Source organism: Meriones unguiculatus, chromosome 3, assembly GCF_030254825.1.
Source record: "Meriones unguiculatus strain TT.TT164.6M chromosome 3, Bangor_MerUng_6.1, whole genome shotgun sequence".
Taxonomy (NCBI): domain Eukaryota; kingdom Metazoa; phylum Chordata; class Mammalia; order Rodentia; family Muridae; genus Meriones; species Meriones unguiculatus.
In genome coordinates, this window is record NC_083351.1 from 20,774,500 (window position 1) to 20,792,909 (window position 18,410).

At 53.5% G+C, this 18,410-nt stretch overlaps 1 protein-coding gene across 1 annotated transcript in view; it reads right to left on the reverse strand.

Moving 5' to 3' along the window:
* Positions 1 to 11,608: 11,608 nt before the first annotated feature.
* Positions 11,609 to 18,410, reverse strand: part of Sdc3 (syndecan 3) — a 31,254-nt gene continuing 24,452 nt past the window's right edge. The window contains exons 4-5 of the mRNA XM_021636381.2: positions 16,005 to 16,296; positions 11,609 to 15,352 (exon numbers count right to left, since the gene is read on the reverse strand). Coding sequence (XP_021492056.1) covers positions 15,186 to 15,352; positions 16,005 to 16,296 — 459 coding nt within the window. The 3' untranslated portion in view covers positions 11,609 to 15,185. The remainder of the gene's footprint in view (positions 15,353 to 16,004; positions 16,297 to 18,410) is intronic.

Consider the following 18,410-nt stretch of genomic DNA (forward strand, 5'->3'; position numbering starts at 1 on the left):
CAACAGGACAGACCCACCAGATGTGGCTCCAACGGGTCCCCACACACACACACACACATTCCAGCATCCCTCTGCACCCCAGCAAATTACAGCCTCCGGCCTGCCTTTTAGATGGGATGTAAGCATAGCTTCTAAGTCAGAAACCCAAAATAACTGGCTTAAACAGGAGAAAAAGTATTTCTTCTTCAGCCTGGTTCATATAGACCATGGAGGGCCAGGCTCCCCCAGCAGGGACACTGAGTCCCACAGTCTGGTTGGCCGCCTCATCACACGCCACGGCGACTGCCCATGAGAAGGAAGGCTTCTCAGCATAGGGCTGTCTCTCTCCTTCTGGTGTCCCCAGGGCCCAGGAAGGTCACGGGGTTGACTGTGAAGTTGGATGAAAGCTAAACTCCCTGCGTGCGTCTTGAAATGCTCGACTCTGCCCCCCAAAAAGGGATAAGAGGGTCTGTGTGGGGAATGGCTAAGTGGCAGCCTCGGTGTCTGCAAGAGGCTGTACCCAGAGCTTGGCCTGACCCAGGAGCCTGAGGGGATGAGAGATGACAGGACACTACTGAAGCCTCTGGCTGCCCCTCAGCTCTGCCGAGAGAAGCAGCCACACGGCCATGGCTGCTGGGAGAAAAGAAGGCCCAGGAGATAATAACAAAGTGACCCCGTTATCAAATCTGTGATGGTTCAAAGGAGCGTGCTGCCAAGCCTGAAAGCCTAAGTCAACCCCTGCAACCCGTGGGTAAGGTAGAAGGAGAGAACCGACTTGTGCAAGCCGTCTTCTGATCTCCGCACACACAGTAAGTAAATGTTTAAAAGCCAGAGAAAGAGCAAGCAAGCCAAAAGCAACACACATGCCATGAGGTAGACCCTTGCCAGGGCCCAGTTTCCTCACCTGGAAAGCAGAGGCACGGATACCTCCGCCCAGGGCTTCGGGAAGATGGAGTGGACCTGGGTGCCCAGCGCCCGCCTGGCACACTCCACTGGAGGCTCCTCTGGAGCTCGGCTGGTAACTAATCTCATTAGTGGTAATCCTCACCCTGATGTTCATTAATATAATAAGGCTGGGCTCACAGCCCCAGCCTGGTGGCTCTGAGCTCCCATGCTGGCTGGAGCATCTCATTTCTGCCTGGCGGGGGGTGGAAGGCCTCAGTAAACACTTATTACCCTCTAGTCCCTGGGGAGGCCCAGAAGAAGAAGAAGAAGAAGAAGAAGAAGAAGAAGAAGAAGAAGAAGAAGAAGAAGAAGAAGAAGAAGAAGAAGAAGAAGAAGAAGAAGCTGCAATTCCAAGCTCACAGCTCAACTCCCGCTCCGCTCCCCCACCCCCCAGGCTCTGCCTTTTGCAAGCTTGATAGCGCATTGTGCTCCCCCCCACATCCAGACACACCTGTTCAGGGCTCCCCAAAACCTTTGCTGTGCTGGCTGGTTACGTCAACTTAACACACAAGCTAGAGTTATCTGAAAGGAGGGAACCTCAGTGGAGAAAATGCCTCCGTAAGACCCAGCGGTAATGATCTTAACTATAGATCAATAGGGCAGGGTCCAGGCTGTTGTGGGTGTTTCCATCTCCGGGCTGGTGGCCCTGGGTTCTATAAAAAGGCAGGCTGAGCAAACCACAGGAGCAAGCCAGTGAGCAGCCCTCCTTCACGGCCTCTGTATCAGCTCCCGGATCCAGGTTTCTGCTCTGCTTGAGGTCCTGTCCTGACTTCCTTTGTGGATGAACAGCGATGTGGAAGCATAAACCCTTTCCTCCTCACTCTGGTTTTTTGTTTGGTTTGGTTTTTGGTGTTTGTTGTTGTTGCTTTTAGTCATGGTGTTTTGTGGCAACAATAGAAACCCTAACTAAGACAATGGCAGTGCTCGCTCGCAGGATGGAACCCTCTGTCCCACAGGAGACGAGGAACACGTAAGCGTCTCCCACTGGCCGGCACCCAGCATTGTATTACCCCAGCCAGGCTAAGCAGGCCTCCCTGTGATGGTCTTTGCAGCTGAGATGTCTACCCAGTGGAGGGGGAGTGCCCGCAGGAGGAAGCAGCCCAGAGAAGTGACATCCTCTGCCTAGGAGCACACAGAGGGGATTTCCTTTGCTCTTTGAAAGACAAAGAAACAGAGGAGGTCTGGAGAGATTCAACAAACTGGCTGAGGTTGCAAAGGGACTAAGCCAGGGCTAGCTCAAGGAAGAGCCTCTGAGGCCTTCAACTTCAGGCAGAAGCAGTGGGCTGGAGCACAGCTCAACAGGTGTCGGCTCACCTGGGTTTCCTCCAGGTCAGGGTATGACAGCACTTCCTAGCTGTGAGTTCCTGGACTTGTCACACCACCTCTCTGGATCCAAGTTCCCTCAGAATGTAAGTAGCACCTGGTCTTTAGAGGATATGCTCACAGCCAGGGCTATCCTGCATCTTTCTCATCTGCAATATCATTGTATTCTCACTACCTTCTTCCAGAGAAAACCCTCGATGAGACTCTTCTCTGGGAGTGCTGGGCCTTGAACCCACAACCTTCCTACTGTTAATAAAGAACTGTACAACTGAACCACATCGCCAGGCCTTGAGTCTATGGTTTTTGTTTTGCTCTGTTCTGGTTTTGTGAGACTGGGTCTCAAGGAGCCAAGGATGGCTTAGAACTCCTAATCTTCCTGCCTTTACTTCTTGAGCACTGGGATTATAGGCGTGTGCCGCTGTGCCTGTTTTTGGATGGTGCTCAGGATGGAACCCAGGGTTTCGTGCATGGTAGACAAATGCTCCACCCTGGAGCCACCGTGGTCCCTTGAGTCGATGATCTTTAAGGATGGGTTAGTCCACAGGGTCTGTTATAAAAGGTTTCATTACTCTCGATTCTCTGGGACCAGTGGCTCCAGCAGTCTCTGCTTCCCAGGGTTAAAAGATTTAATGGGTTGGTAATTGCTGAGCCTTAAGGGCAAGAGGCAATTTATCAGCCCTCAGCCAGCCTGGAAGGCCACCACTGCTCACCCCAACTCCCCCCCTCCCTCCTTTAGCTATGACATTACAGCCAGGGAGAAAAAAAAAATCTGTCTCCATGTCATGGCTTTGAGTCTAGGGCCAGTGAGAACCAGAGGCTACTGGGTCTGCTGGGTGACTCGGCAGACAGAGGGTTCTGTCTCCTGCTCTGGCCTCACACACAATGGGAGGACCTAGCCAAGCTTCATCCAGCCCAGGTTCCCCCTCAGCCAGGGAGGCCCAGGGCATTTACACACACTCTGCCCACCCAGTAGGACCTCAGGGAGGAAAGGGGGGCTGAAAGGCAGGGGTCTCCACTCTCTGCTCTGCCACCGGCTAGGCCCACTTCCGCCCAGGCTCCTCCCCTGACTGATCTGGATCCCTCTAGGAGCCCTTCCAAGCCAGCTCAGGAAGCAGCTGCCTCTAGGAAGGTGAGTCTTCGTTCAGCCCGCCCTCACTTCCGTGTGGTATCTGGCGCCTGGGTGTGACGTCAGCCTCTCCCTCCCGAGTGCTGGATCACAGGTGTGTACTACCACACCCAGCTCTGCCACACTCAACGTTCAAAACTCCTCATAGGGCCTGTGCATGGGAGAGACCTGTAACCCTAGTACTCTGGAGGTTGAGCCAACTTGGGCCATAAAGTGGAAACCCTGTCAAAAAGAAAAAAGAAAAGCAAACACGTTCCCCAGCTCCTGTCCCAGGCTTTTGTCTGGCTTCCATTCCTGCCTTTATTGCATGTACTAAGGCTTAGAGGCATTCCTCGAGGGATCCATGCACCCTCGTGCATGCATGTCGAAGTGCATGTGAGTGCATGCACACACAAACTCAAATGTTCGCAGTTGCATGCACACACATGCCAATTCACACCCTAAGCTGCCACCAGGGAGTCTACCAGGGTTGCATGGTCCTCAAGTCTAGAGCATGTGTTAGCGCTGTGGACAGCATGTTGGGGACCACAACCCGGGGCACCTCTGCCTTTTACACAGAAGCATTGCTTAAGTTTCAGCTGCATGGCCCTCTCCTAAAAGCATTTTCAGAAACCTCAGAGGGAGAGGCATGAACAATCGCCGTTCAAAGACTTTTAACTGTATTCTTGGGGAGCTGACAACCAGGTCATCACCATCCCCTTACTTCCTGGTGGACTGTACAGAAAGCACACACACACACACACACACACACACACACACACACACATTCAAGGCAGCTTACAAACCCCAAGCCCATCAGCATGGCATTTCCATAGGTCTACAGCAAACTCCAAACTCCAGCCACGCTTGACTTTGATTTTTGTCCATCCTCAGACATACTTGGGGCGCTTTCCATACTTTTTTGTCTTCTCCTAGGGAGTATTTCTCTCTTCCTTTCATAGAGAACTCCTGAATCCCATGCCATTCTAGAGGCTGAGGCAGAAGGATCACAAGTTCAAGGTCAGCCTGGGCAACTTAGTAAGTGCTGTCTCAAAACAAAAAATAAGCGTGGTGGTGGTGGTGGTGGTGGTGGTGGTGGCTGCGGCAGTGCTCACCTTTGATCCCAGCACTCAGAAGGCAGAGGTAGGCGAATTTCTGAGTTCCAGGTCAGCCTGGTCTACAGAGCAAGCTCCTGAACAACCAGTAATACACAGAGAAACTGTCGAGAAAGTAAAAAAGAAAGAGGAAGTAGGAGGAAGAAAAAAAGAAGAAGGAAGAGAGAGAGAGAGCAGGAGCTAAAGAGATGGCTCAGTGGTTAAGAGCACTGGCTGATCTTCCAGTCCTGAGTTCAATTCCCAGTGACCATAGGGTGGCTCACAACCATCTATACGGGGATCTGATGCTTTCTACTAGCTTACAGGTGTACATGCAGGCAGAACATTCACATAAATAAGTAAATCTTTTTTTTTAATATTTTTAAAAATTTAGAAAAAGAGAGAGGCATGCTCATGCATATCTGTGGTGCCAGCCTGCAGGAGCCTGGGACAGGAAGGCTGTTTCAAGTTTGAGGCCAGTCTGAGCTGCATAGCAAGGTAATGTCAAAAAAAAAAAAAAAGAATAGATGAGAAACTCATCTAGCATGTGCCAGAGGCACTGTTCTAATTGCCTAACACTAACAGATGCTTGGACTGTGCCTGGCAAGAGGCGTTGTGCCGGCATACAGGGGATGAAGCCAAGGCTAGCGGTTGAGATGACCCACACCACGGACAGTCAGGAAGGACCTGTGTCTATCCATCCACGCTCCCTTCTTACATCATGTTTGGCTGGTGAGAGTCAGCAGCAATATTTACAGCAAGACATGATGGGAATCTAGGCCTGCCAGGGCCTTGGCAATGGGCTGAGGGAAAGAGATAAATCATACATCCTTCAAAGATGTTGTCATAGCCCCAGATGCCGGGGTCAGGAGTTCTCAGGAAGCTGGGGAGGCTCCGCCCACCGCTCCTCAGGAAGGACCCTTCCCATGATTCCATAGAAGGGGTCTCTGAAGCCGTGGCTATCTGCGAGGTTCTGAGTGCTTCCTTTTATCAGCCCGAAAGTTGCTCTTCCCACATGAAAAGGGAGTGGGGCCATGGAGGTGCTGACTAACTAGAAATGGGCGGGATAAAGTTGAAAATGGCATGACAGTGGGAGGTGACAACAGGGACAGAGGCTACACAGCTCTGCCTCTCCTGGGACAGGACCCCCTCCAGTTCTCCATGGTCTTTGAGAACTAATCTGTTCTTTGTTGAAAAGCAGAACTGTCTCATGGACAGGTTAAAATACAAACCTAGGAACCTGAATTCGGATTCCCAGGGCTCACACAAAAGGCCAAGCATAAAAGTTCATATCTGTAACCCCAGCCCTGAGGGTGAGCAGAGGGCAGAGACACAGATCTCCAGAGCACAGTAGCCAGTCAGGCTAGCTGAAATGGTGAGCTCTGGGTTCAGTGAGAGAGGGAGAGAGAAAGAGAGAAATAAAAAGGACAGATGGTAGATAGAGAGATGGATAAATAGACACACACATACATAAGTACATGATAGCTAGATAGATGATAGGTAGATACATACATACATAATTGATAAACAGATACATAGATACGTACATATACAAATACAGAGATAGATACATAGATAGACACATAGATACATAGAAAGAGAGAGATAGGTAGATAGATAATCTCAAAAGATAAAGGAAGAGTCGGGGAGGTGGCCCAGCAGGTAAAGGTTCCTGCTGCCGAGCTTGACAATGCAAGTTCAATCCCCAGTACTAACGTGGTAGAACAAAAGAACGAGCTCTCACAAGTTGTCATGTAACCTCTACACATGCACCTTGGCATGTGCGCATGCACACACAAAATAAATACAATAAAAACTTAAACAATGAGGAAGCGTGATAGAGGAAGACAGCTGATAGCAATCCCTGGCCTCCACACACAAATGCACAGGCAAGCACACATATATGCAGACACACACACACACACACACACACACACATACACACACACACATACACACACACACACATACACACACACACACACACATACACACACACACACACACACATACACACACACACACACACACAACACACATACACACACACACCAAAAATAAGAAAAAAGGAAGGAAGGGAGGAAGGAAGGAAAGAAGGAAGGAAGAAAGGAAGGGAAGGAGAGGGGAGGGGAGGGGAGGGAAGGGGAGGGAGGGGAGGGGAGGGGAGGGGAGGGGAGGGGAGGGGAGGGGAGGGGAGGGGAGGGGAGGGGAGGGAAGGGAAGGGAAGGGAAGGGAAGGGAAGGGAAGGGAAGGGAAGGGAAGGGAAGGGAAGGGAAGGGAAGGGAAGGGAAGGGAAGGGAAGGGAAGGGAAGGGAAGGGAAGGGAAGGGAAGGGAAGGGAAGGGAAGGGAAGGGAAAAGAAAGAACAAATTATGAAATGATTGGGTTTTTTTTTGTTTCATGTGTTTTGTTTTTTTTCCAAGACAGAGTTTCTCTGTGTAGCCCTCGATGCGCTGGAACTCAGAGATCCACCTTCCTCTGCCTCCAAAGTGCTGGGATTAAAGGAGTGTGCCACCGCCACCACCACCACCCAGCTGAAATGTTTTGAAAATTAAAGGCAGTGGGCTGGGAGTGGGTCACATGATGGAGTGCTTGCCTGGTGTGCACGAAGCCCTGGGTTAGATCCCCAACTCACTATAACCCTGGTGCCATGGTCCACGCCTGCCATTTTAACACTTGGTTAGTGGAGGCAGGAAGATCAGAAGTTTTCAAAGTCCTCCTGAGCTAAAAAGGGGGTTGAGGCTAGCCTGGGCTCCAGAAGCCTGCCACATTGAATTCAATATAACCTCAGGCTACACAGACCCCAGGGAGCTCAGATTTTCACTTGTGTCATAACTGGCATTTTAAACATGATTTGTTTGAAGCAGGATCCATATCAGGTTTCCACAGTGTTTGGTCACTGTTTCTTAATCTTGTTTAAAAAGTCTCTAGGTGGATGCCAGAGTGCACATCTATGGTCCAAGTACAGGAGGCAGAGGCAGGAGGATGACTTGAGCTCAGGAGTTCAGGACCAGCCTGGGTAACACAGCAGGACCATGTCCCAAAAGCTTGTTTTTACTTGTATTTGTTTTTAGTATGTTTGCATGCATGTGTGCTGTGTCCATGCATGAACTACATGTGGAGGCCAGCGGTCAGCTTCAGGTGTCCATCCTCAGGAACGCTGTCTACCTCTTTTGAGGTGGGATCTCTCCTTGGCCTGGAGTTCACCAATCAGGCAGATTTCGGCAAGTGTGCCCTAGAGATTTACCTGCCTCGGCCTCCCTAGCACTGGGGTTACAAGTGCACTCCCACCGTGCCTGCCTCTCATCTGGGTGCAGGGGTTCAAACTCAGATCCTCGTCTTTGTAAGGCAAGCCCTTTCCTGACCCATACATCACGCAGACCTCCCCCTTTTATTTTAATAGATAAGCATGTGTACATTTTCTGTATGTTCTATATTTACTTCTCGTTTTTTAGAAATGATTTATTGAAGAAAGTGGACCGTCTGATAGAATGTTTCATAGCGTGGGTTCTGCAGTTGAGGCCAATCTGAGCTGTAAGATGAGAGTGACTGTGCAAGAACTAAACAGACAGGGCCTGTGGGTGAGCACCGGCCAGGGGAAAACCCCCGTGGTGCTACTTGTTTTTGTGTGTGTGTGTGTGTGTGTGTGTGTGTGTGTGTGTGTGTGTGTGTGTGTTTTCACTCTCTCTCAATCACACCTACTGCTTCTGTGGCTCCGAAGCTGCTAGCTGAGGCTCAGAGTGAGTGGCCTGCCCACACTCACAGCCAGCTGCCAGTAGAGGGAGGAGATGGGGGAGGACTGGAAGAAACTGAGCAGAGGCCTGGGGGTCCCCTACACCCTCTCACGGCTGTAGGGCTTTGCAAGCTTGCTCTTGGGGCCTCAGTTTCTCCATCTGCAAGTGCGTGCTACAAGAGCAGTATAGACTGGAGCGGTCAGAGCTTGCACGTGAGGAGTTGTAGCAGGGAGCCAAGCCCAAGCTCCTTTGCAATGACCACCTTCCGCGCCCTCAACCCAATTTCTCCATGCCCACTGAAGGCTTTCCTTTCACACGGAGAAGAGGCTCAGAGGCTGGCCACAAGCAGTCTGGACCCTCGAATGGCCGGCAGCCTACCCTCAGCCCAGCGGAACAAGGTGGGTGGCCTCCAGAAGCTGGGCACACTCTGTTCCCAAGGAGGCTTAGGCTGGCCCCTGTGACCTCTTGGACTTACAGAAACAATCAACCATTCTTCCTTCTTCTCCTTCAGGGTTGCTACTCATCCAGAGGCCCAGAGGGGAGGCCTCAGTTCCTCACAATGCCCAGCCCCATTGTGTGGCCCAAGGATGGTGCTCCAGACAAGCATTGGTTTTCATGGCCTAAGTCAGGGTCTGCACCATGTGAACATAGGTCATTTCACCCCCTGCCCAGGTTCAGGGGCATTTATTCACTCAGTAGGCGGTATGCCAGGCTTAGCCAGGCATAGACTCCAGTGGTCTCATCCCTTGGGAGGCTGAGGAAGGAGTATTGACACAAGCTCAAGGCCAGCCTGGACTACATAGAAAGATTATTGTATCACAGTTATCAGCATCATCACCATATCACCAGCGTCATCGTCATCACCATCAGCACCGTCATTGTCACCATCACAATAAGAGCAATGACAATAACAGCCCCCACTTGTCCAGTGTCTTCTCCATACCTTCCATGGTTCTGAGCCCCGTGCACACCAGGCAACCTCGCCATCTCCACTTTACAGGTGAGACAACTGACCCCTGGCCTTGAGGCAACTTGCTCACGTCACATAGCTAGTCACCGCAGAGCTGGCGCTGCAAAAAGCCTGACGCTGCAGAGAGCAATTCAAGTCCCATTGCCCACAGCCACAGGCCCAGCCTCCCGCCCGCTCCTTCAGGGTATATTACAGCCGTGAGTCTTCAACACAATCCTCCCCAGCACAGTCCTCCCTGTGCACATACAGGAACACTGGGCTCAGAGAGTGTGCCAGCACGCACAGCTGCTCCAAGGCTGAGCCTGCCGCTCTGCCAAGCTGAGAATGAAAGTGTTCGCTGCTCAAATGCAGCTGAGGGCTGGCGGCGCAGTGAAGAGCATGCACAAGGAGGCAGTGAGCTAGAGGAACTTAAAGCCAGAAAAACTTGATCTTCTGGAAGCTTCCTGGATGGGCAGCCCCATGGACTCGGCTTTGCGTTTTCGGAAGCCAGCCGCCTGTGGTACTGCAGGCTTCCCCTCACTACCCAGGATGCCCAGCCGTCTGTCAGAACCTCCAGGGGCAGGTCTGGCCAGGCTGTACGGCCATGTCGATGGAGGCTCCTGGGAACATGCCATCTCAAGTCCACCCCAGCCGAGCCCTGGGGAGCTGTCTCAGAAGTACTGCACAGTGAGGAGGGTTGGAGTGGGTGGAGGCGGCAGCTGAGGAGAACTCTCTGCCAGGCTGTTGGCACCACAGTCTGACTGGTTATGGCTAGTCTCCCCAGTAGGCCCTCTGAAGGTTAGAGTAGATCTGTCCTGGTGGCCTGATTCACACGCGCGCGCGCGCACGCATGTGTGTGTTTGTGTGTGTGTGTGTGTGTGTGTGTCCTTGCCTCTACCTTGCTTGACAGGGACCCTTGTTGACTAACTGATATCCCAGGCTAGCTGGCCTGTAAGAATCCAGAGGCTTCCATCTCTGCTGTGCACTCTATTGTATAAATGTAAAGACTACACCCAAGAGCTACCACACCTGGCTTTATGAGCTCTTGGGATTCAAACTCAGGTCCTCACACTTGTATAGCAAGGGGTTTATCCACTGAGTCATTTCCCCAGCCCCTCCGGGTGGCCTCTTGGCTCCCACCTCCAAGCACAGTCAAGTGCAGAATAAATGGAGAGGGTGAAAAGGGAAGAAGGCATGAAAGAGAGGCCAGGCCACCATTAGGCCCCCAGGCTTTAGGCTCCGATCTACCAGAGATGTCCCATTTTCTGAGGGAATACCCATGAGCCATGAAGAGGTTCCCCTTGGAGAAGGGCAGACTGTGACCATGACACCCATACCTGCCGTATATCCCCTGCCCCGGGGCAAAATAACCCTGTGTATGTCCTCAGAGGAACATGAACGGTGCTGAGTGTAGCACAGAACAGCAGCTCCCATTAAAAGTGGGGAGAGGGGCTGGAGAGATGGGTCAGTGGTTAAAAGCTCTCTCTGCTCTTCCAGAGGTCCTGAGTTCAATTCCTAGCAACCACATGGTGGCTCACAACCATCTATACCCTCTACTACTCTCTTCTGGTCTACAGATGTGCATGCACACAGAGCATTTAAAATAAATAAAATCTTAAAAAAGAAAGAAAAAAATCATTAAAAAAAAGTGGGGAGAGCCTGGGAACAGGCAGTGGGCCGGGCTCTGCAGGAGCCGAGCTCCCTGACTCTTGTGCCCAGCAGAGGCTAGAAGGGGCCTTGCCTCGCCCTGTACCTCGTGAGCCAGGCCACAGAAACGTGAGGTCTCCAGAGTCCCCTCTGTCCCTACCAAAATACCACAAGCAGGTCAGCTGAGCTGTTCCTCACCAACCCTTTCCCCCTGCTCCACAGGGGGCACATGATCATTCCACACTGTGGCTAGGGACACAGGCTCAAAGTGCCCAAGGCTTTGCCCAGAGCCTGAGAGTGGGAAATGCCACCACCTGGACACAAGAATGGGCCCATCAGCCAGCCGGGTGACGGCAGCCCATGCCTTTAATCCCAGCACTTGGAGGCAGAGGCAGGTGGAGCTCTGTGAGTTCAAGGACAGCCTGGTCTACAGATAACAAGTTCCGGGACAGCCAGGGCTACACAGAGAGACCCCAACTCCAAAAACAAAAACAAAACAAAACAAACAAACAACAACAACAAAAGAATGAGCAAATCAGACCCCATGGGCACAGTCTCCCCTCGTGCATGGCTCCAGCTACCACATCCTATAGGCCAAGATTCTCCTTACAGCCTGAGGCTGGAGTCTCCCCCAGGAGACGAACCGCAACCCCCATTCACCTGCATTCATCCAGCCACCACCTTGACCTCAGGATCCCATGAGGATGCTAATCCGTTGCCCCTAGGTCATTCTCCGTCTCCCCAAGGGGACATTTGGCTGAGGCACAAGGTAAGCGTGGGCTGTCCCTCCCGAGCACTCCCTCACCCATCTCCCATGCGGTCCACCACACAGCATCTTTTCAGCTTAATTTTATTTCCTCTTATAAATGGGCACAGCACAGGGAAATGTTAAAAACAAACAAACAAAAAAAGAAAAGAAAACAAAACAAACAGAAAACAAAACAAAGCAAGCCGTGTCCTTCCCAAGGCAGGGGTGGGCGAGCACCCATGGTGGGGTGGGCCAGGCCTTGGTATCTTTAGCCGACTGTCTTTCCTCCATTTCATATTTAAGTTTTTGGCCATGAACTCGGGACAGGGAGGGTTAATAAACAGGTTATAGGGAAAGAAAGGGTAGGAAGAGCCTGGGGAGGGGAGAAAGCCCCCGTTCCTGGTGGCCCAGGGGCTGGGAGGGCTCTGTACAGGAGAGAGGATGAACCAGTTTTGGGGGACACTGTCTCAGGGGGCTCTCTGGAGCCACACTGTTCTACGAAAAGTATTTACATGCATTCACCAAGCCGGGGCCAGGCACACCCAAGGACCCAGAGGGCACCTGGGGGAAGCCAGGCCATCAGCCCCTCAGATGGTGACTCCAGGGCCCAGGTTGGGCCTCTCTGTGGATCTGTACAGTGTGGGCTTCTATTTACAGACACCAAGACTGGGGCAGCACATCCCAAGGAAAAGCCAGGAGAGCCCAGGCGGCCACCCCTGCCCTGAAAGCAACGTTGGCTCTGCTCTGTGTGGTGTGAGCACCAGCCTGGAGGCCTGGTGGATAACTAAGCCAAGCCCAGGGGGTCTGGCCCCAGCATCCTAAGCTTTTGTTTGCAGGCCTGCTCAGCCAGTCCCGGCTGTCACCCACATGCCTCCTCTGGCAATCGAAGGGGATCAACCTTGCACATACAGTCCCTAGTCTGGCCCCCAAGAGAGATAAAGTCTAACTCTGCAGCTCTCTGGCCCCAGCATGTCTTACTTCTCTTGAGAAGCCAGGGCCTGAAGAGTTCTAAGACACATCAACTCCTCTCGTTCAGAATGCACTGTGCTTTCCAGGCATGCCGGTGTTCAGAACGCCGTCTCGGGAGCACTGAGGTGTCTCTGGACTGTTTGGGCAGGCTCTGTACGTACCGCACTGTTTCTGGGGCAGGGTAAGGGACCCTGCACCCACATTGCACTAGGAAAAGTTCAGTTCACCCTTAGAACTGAGCTCTTTTAAATCGTCCTGGCCTCATCAGGCTGGCCCAGTGTTCCTGGGCTGCCCACGCCGTTAACCTTCCGGTCAAACTCCATGAGCATAAAGCCTCGGGGCCTGAGTCCCATACATATGGCCCATGGCCTCTTCTCTCAAATGCTGAGGACCCAGAAAAGGAGTGCTGGTACCAGGGGGCCAAACCCACAGCCCCAAGGTCAGAGCCACCCTGAGATGGGAGAAGTAGATTCTAGCCCAGCAACAGAAGCTGAGAGCTCCTGCCCTGGTCTCTGGTGTCCATCCTCATTGGACTGAGCACTTGGAGGCTGCCTCCCCCAGCTCCCAAGCCTCCTCACCAAAGCTCCAGTCCCCAAGATAGCAACCCACCAGAGGGGAGGGGGAGGGGCTGGCACACAGGCTCTCACCTCCTCCCACTTCCTCCCTAACCAGCTCACTCACTTCAGGGAAGACCCTGGCCAAGCTCCCTCCTCCAGGTCTCCTGGGCCTTAGGACTCCTCTCCTTCCTTCCCCACCTCAAAGTCTGGACCCACTGGCTTCCTTACAAAACTCTAAACCCTACCAAGGGAGTCATGGGGTCTGGAAGACAAAACAGAGCCTGACAGTGGTACCCCTCCCACCTTAGAAAGACAAGCTGCGCCAATTGCCTAGATCCTGCCTCCGTTGCCCAGATGTGTGCAGGTCTTCACTCTTCCCAAATCTGCTGTTAGGGAATCTTTAAAATGAAACAGAAATAAACCAGGCCGGTCCACCTGACTGAACCTGGAGCATGTGTGAGAGATGGGGGTGGGGTGCTGGCCAGTCGCAACCTAAGCTGTGTCCCTTTGGTGCTGAAAGCTCCGGCGGCACACACCCCTTTCCCAAAAAGAGGATGGTGATCCCACATTTAAAATAGTTGTGAAATAGTCCCCACTCCCAAGGGTAACAAAGACAGGAAGGTAGACTTGAGGCCTGTGGCACGCCTGTCCCCATTAACTGCTCTCAGGGCCTACGGCATTGGGATGAGGCCGCTGGTCTGTGGGTCCATCCGGTTGTAGCCAGAACTGCCAAGCTACCTGGTCAGTTGTGTCCACAGAGGGGACCCTGGGTGGGTAGGCTTGAGGTTGGCCTCGCCAGGCCAGGGGACACAGAGGGCCTGGGCGGAGGCCCGCCCTCACAGGCACTTTGGAGACTGTGTCCCGGGAGGCAGACACAACTCCTGGCTCAGAGCAGAAAGGAGATACATGGAGACCAGGGACAACCCACACAGCTTGTTGGTCCTGGGAGACCTTAACTCCCTCCCCAACCTTCAGCCTAGCTTGGGGCATCAACCTTTCTTCCTTCAGACTTGGCTGGCAGAGGCTAGCCCCAAACCTCCTCTCTGTGAACCACTGTGGGGAAGGAGAGACTGCATCTGTGTGGGATTGTGTCTGACATCAGCTGGGATTATCATCTATGCGGCTGGTGTAGGTGTCATGGTGGGGACCAAGTGGAACAGGGTGACTCTGGGGGACCCAATATGGGCTGATGCCTACAACTCTGTCCTGCCTTCCTCAGTGACCCAGATGGTTCGAGGAGCCAGGCGCAGGACCAAAGTATGTGTGTAAAGAGATAAAGTGGGAGGAAGGTGGCACGGCCACCATGGGCGATGATGACAGTGGCCTGCATGGCGGAAGCATCAGGGTGTCTGAGCATGTGAAGGAGGTGTGTGTGTGTGTCTGTGTGTGTGTGTGTGTGTGTGACGTCTCACTGGCTGGGTGGTCGGGACTGAGTATGTTTTTGTCTCCTGCGTGAACGCATTACAGGATTATAGCAGTGGCTGACAGAGGCGATGCGGCGTCCCCTCTCGGGAGGGACACTAGGGTTGCGTCCCTCACTGCTGGCTGGCTGCCCTGTGCACTAAGGAAGCCCTTTCCCTGGGAGGCAATGCAGAAAGCGGTGCAGCCTGGGGACATGTGCATTGTGCAGGGGAGAGAGAACGGTGACCCCATAGCAAGCTCAGGCTGGTGACAGAGGACACCCTCCTGCCGAGAGAGGCCTTGGGACAGCAGCTCGAGGCTGCCGCATCTGGATGATATGGAAGTTGGGGGGGCGGGCTAGATGTGCCACACGTTGGTCCTGGAAGCCAGCGTGATGGCCTCTGTAGCGAGAAGAGGACACCAGCAGGCACTGTGGGCCACCTCAGCCCTGCCCCGGCCCCTATTTCTACCAGCAACCCGGGGCTTCCTTCCTCTTGTCTATGGGACACAAGATCCTGAAGCCCCAGGCTGGAGGGAGTGAGACTAGAGAAGGGCTCTTAAGGGCACAGTCTGGGGCAGATGGCGGTGCCCCTGCTCCTTAGGACTATCTGTTATGCTGGCAGCCTGAGCAGAAGGAAGCAGGGTCAGGCTCCTCCCCAGACCCAGGCCTGGGCTGTTGTGGCAGGGACCGGGCAAGGCGGCATCGTCGAGGCTGCTGGAGGCATGAAGGCTCTGCTAAGCGTAGAATTCCTCCTGCTTGTCAGGCTTCTGGTACGTGACGCTCGCCTGCTTGGGCTCCTCCAAGGTGTAGCTGCCCTCGTCTTTCTTCTTCATGCGGTAGATGAGCAGCGTGACCAGGAAGGCGGCGAAGAGGGCGCCCACCACCCCACCCACAATCACGGCTGTGGAGAAAGAGACAGAGGTCAAGGCCCAGGGGCAGCTTTGAGGGAGTGGGGGTGAGCAGACGAGGGATCGTGGACCCAGCGTGTCAGAGACACAACGAAGGTGAGGACAGTACTGGCGACACCTATTTCCAACACCTTCCCGATGGCTCAACACAGGCTGGTCACACCATCCCTGGGATGGAGGCAGGTGTCGTGGTCCTTGGCAGGGTTAAACACCATCGACTACCAGAGGCTCCACTGCCTTATTAGGAAAGGAAGTCCCCTCCCCCTCGCTGCCAGAATGCCACATCACCCACCGCTGTCTCCACGAGGAGTTGGGAACCCTAATAGAAAAGCCAATTTGAGCCAAGCAGGGTAAGCCTTCGAGGACCTTGGGTCAAGGTTGGGTCAAAGGTCAAGCCAAAAAGACAGGTCAGTAATCAGCACCTACGAAGGTCCCAACAGCGTCAGTTGGGGTGACCCCAAGAAGCAGGGGTCTAAAGTCAGAGGCTAAGGAGGGGTCAGAGGGTAGAAAGCTCTAGAGAGAGAGAGAGAAACAGATTCCACAGGGGAGGAGGGAGATAGAGAGAGGAATGGAAGGATATGTTCAGGGATAAAGCCCCTGGTCTCCCATGCCACGCCCACGTCACGCCCTGGAGCCTGGCCTCACCTACAAGCACCTCCTTCCGCTCAAGTATGCTCTTCTGAGGGAGCTGAGCGGCCGAGCTGCCCGAGTCGATGGCATTGTCATGGAGCCCAGGGCCTGGGCGGGCACCCTTGGGCAGTGTCCCCAGTGGAGGCGATGGCTTGGCCGCGGCTCCTCCCACAGCCACCACTTCATTGGCTGTGTCAGGCTGTGTGGTCTCTTCCTGCAGCTCAAAGTCCCCGCTGGGGCCCCCACTCACTGGCACCTCTGGCTCATCCCGGACCACCGTGGTCAGAAGGGACTCTGGAGTCGGGGTCTGCAGAAAGGGTAGGATGAGCTGGGGTTAAGGCAGAGTACTCCGTACACACAGCCTCCATGGCGCCTCCACCAGGTCGGACCAGCCCCCGCCCTGCTTAGTCCCTGGTGCACCCACAGCACTGTTCCCCACGGAGAAAGGGTTCGTGGTAAGCGAGCCCAGAGAGCTGTGGTTTCCTCGAGGACGCTCAGCTAACCCACGGCGGAAGTAAACCGAAAATCTAGACCGGTCTGATTCCAGAATCTGTGCTTCCAATTACAGGACCTGATATTTGCTGTTCTCATCCTGGCCACATCCTGTCCCCATCCTGTCCCCATGACTTCCTCTCCAGCTGCCTCAGAACAATCTTTGGTCGATTCCTGCTCAGGAGAGGGAGTCATCTGGGCCTGCTAGGCCTGGCTCTGTCCTCACACATGAGTAGGGCCCTTCACCTGGAAGCCCATCCGAGAGCAAACCTGTGCTATAGGAGCTGGTAATCCCAAACCGACCTGGTGACGAGCCCCGCACAGCTCCTCGCTGCATAGAGAGAGCAGCTGGGGGCTGAGGAGCCAAAGCTGGTCTGTGGGAGCTGCTCTGGGAGGGATGAGGGCAAGAAACACAGCTGCTTCGTGAGGCTGTGTCGAGGGTGGAACTGAGTCTGTCAAGGCCGGGCCCCACAGAGGCAGGGCTATACCTGCTTCTGATTCTGGGCTCCATGCCCCGCTATTGTTCCCCCTTCCTGTGAGCCCCCTTTCTGAGGGAAATCCTTGAACCTGTGTCCTATGGAACTGTCTGAGACCTAAAAGCGACTGCAGGGTTTCAAGGGCAACTCCACGGCCCCAGGGCCCCTGCCAGGTGGATGGCAGGGCGTTTTGCAGCTCTCTGGCGTCACCATGTCCCCTTCCAGCCTGGTACACACACACTGTTTTCCCACACAGGGGCTCATGTAGCTCAGGCTGACCTAGAATTGGCGACCTAGGGAAGGACAGCTTTAAACTTCTGATCCTCTTGCCTCCTCCCGGTGCTGGAATCACAGGTGTGCGCCACCACACCGGGTTTTCTAAGCACACTCATGGTGCACAGGCATAGGACAGGTGGCAGTTTTCTGGTCTCTCTCTTCCCCATGACCCCCATGATGCTCTTCCTGTCAGTCCCCTGGCCTTCCCAGCCTAAGCCTGGCCCTGGAGACTCGCCAGCCCCAGGACCCCTCAGCTTCAGGAGCCCCTCTCTTCAGGAGCCCCGTTCCCCCCAACCAGAATTTGAACCCTGATTCACCTACTACCCGAGGAACCTAGAAAAATGGCTCCCTCCACCTCACCTGTAAAAAGAGGTGATCACAGCACGATGATGGGAGAATATGGGAGTGGCAAAAGTACTCAGGCAGGGTGCCTTGCACCCGCCATAGCACCCACATAGTCACCCTCGGGCCGTGATGATGACATGACAACCATGGTGAAAAGGACAGTGACGAGAGCTAAGCAGCCGGTCTGTTTACTGTTCCAGAATTCTAAGAACTGGAAACGGTCAGGAAGTGCCATTTGCAGACAATGACAGGCCTCTCTCCCTGTCTCTCTGTCTCTGTCTGTCTCTGTCTGTATAGCAGGCTGACCTGAACTTGCAGCATTTCCTCCTGCCTCAGCTTCCCCAGGGCTAGGATTACGGGTGTGTGCCTTCTTTGGTCTTCCCTCACAGATAAAGAAGTGAAGGCACAGAAAGGACCAACCACCAGCTAAAGTTTTAAGACTAAAAAGAAAAAAGATGACAGAAGGCTTAAATCCAGGCTGACAACCTCGTTTGTCTATTTGTTTTGTTTTTTCAAAACAGGGTTTCTCTGTGTAACCCTGACTGTTCAAAAACTCTCTCAGTAGACCAGTCTGGACTCAGATTTGAAGACCTGCTGCTTCTGTCTCCCAAGAGCTTGGATTAAAGGCATGTGCCCCCACCACCCAGGGACAACCTCTTCTATTCTTTCTGTTTCTTTGTTTCGTTTTTGTTGTTTTGTTTTGCTTTGGAGATAGGGTCTAGCTCTGGCTATCCTGGGAACTCACTCTGTAGACCAAGCTATCCTTGAACTCACAGAGATCCGCCTGCGTCTGCCTCCAGAGTGCTGGGATTAAAAGAGTGTACCACCATGC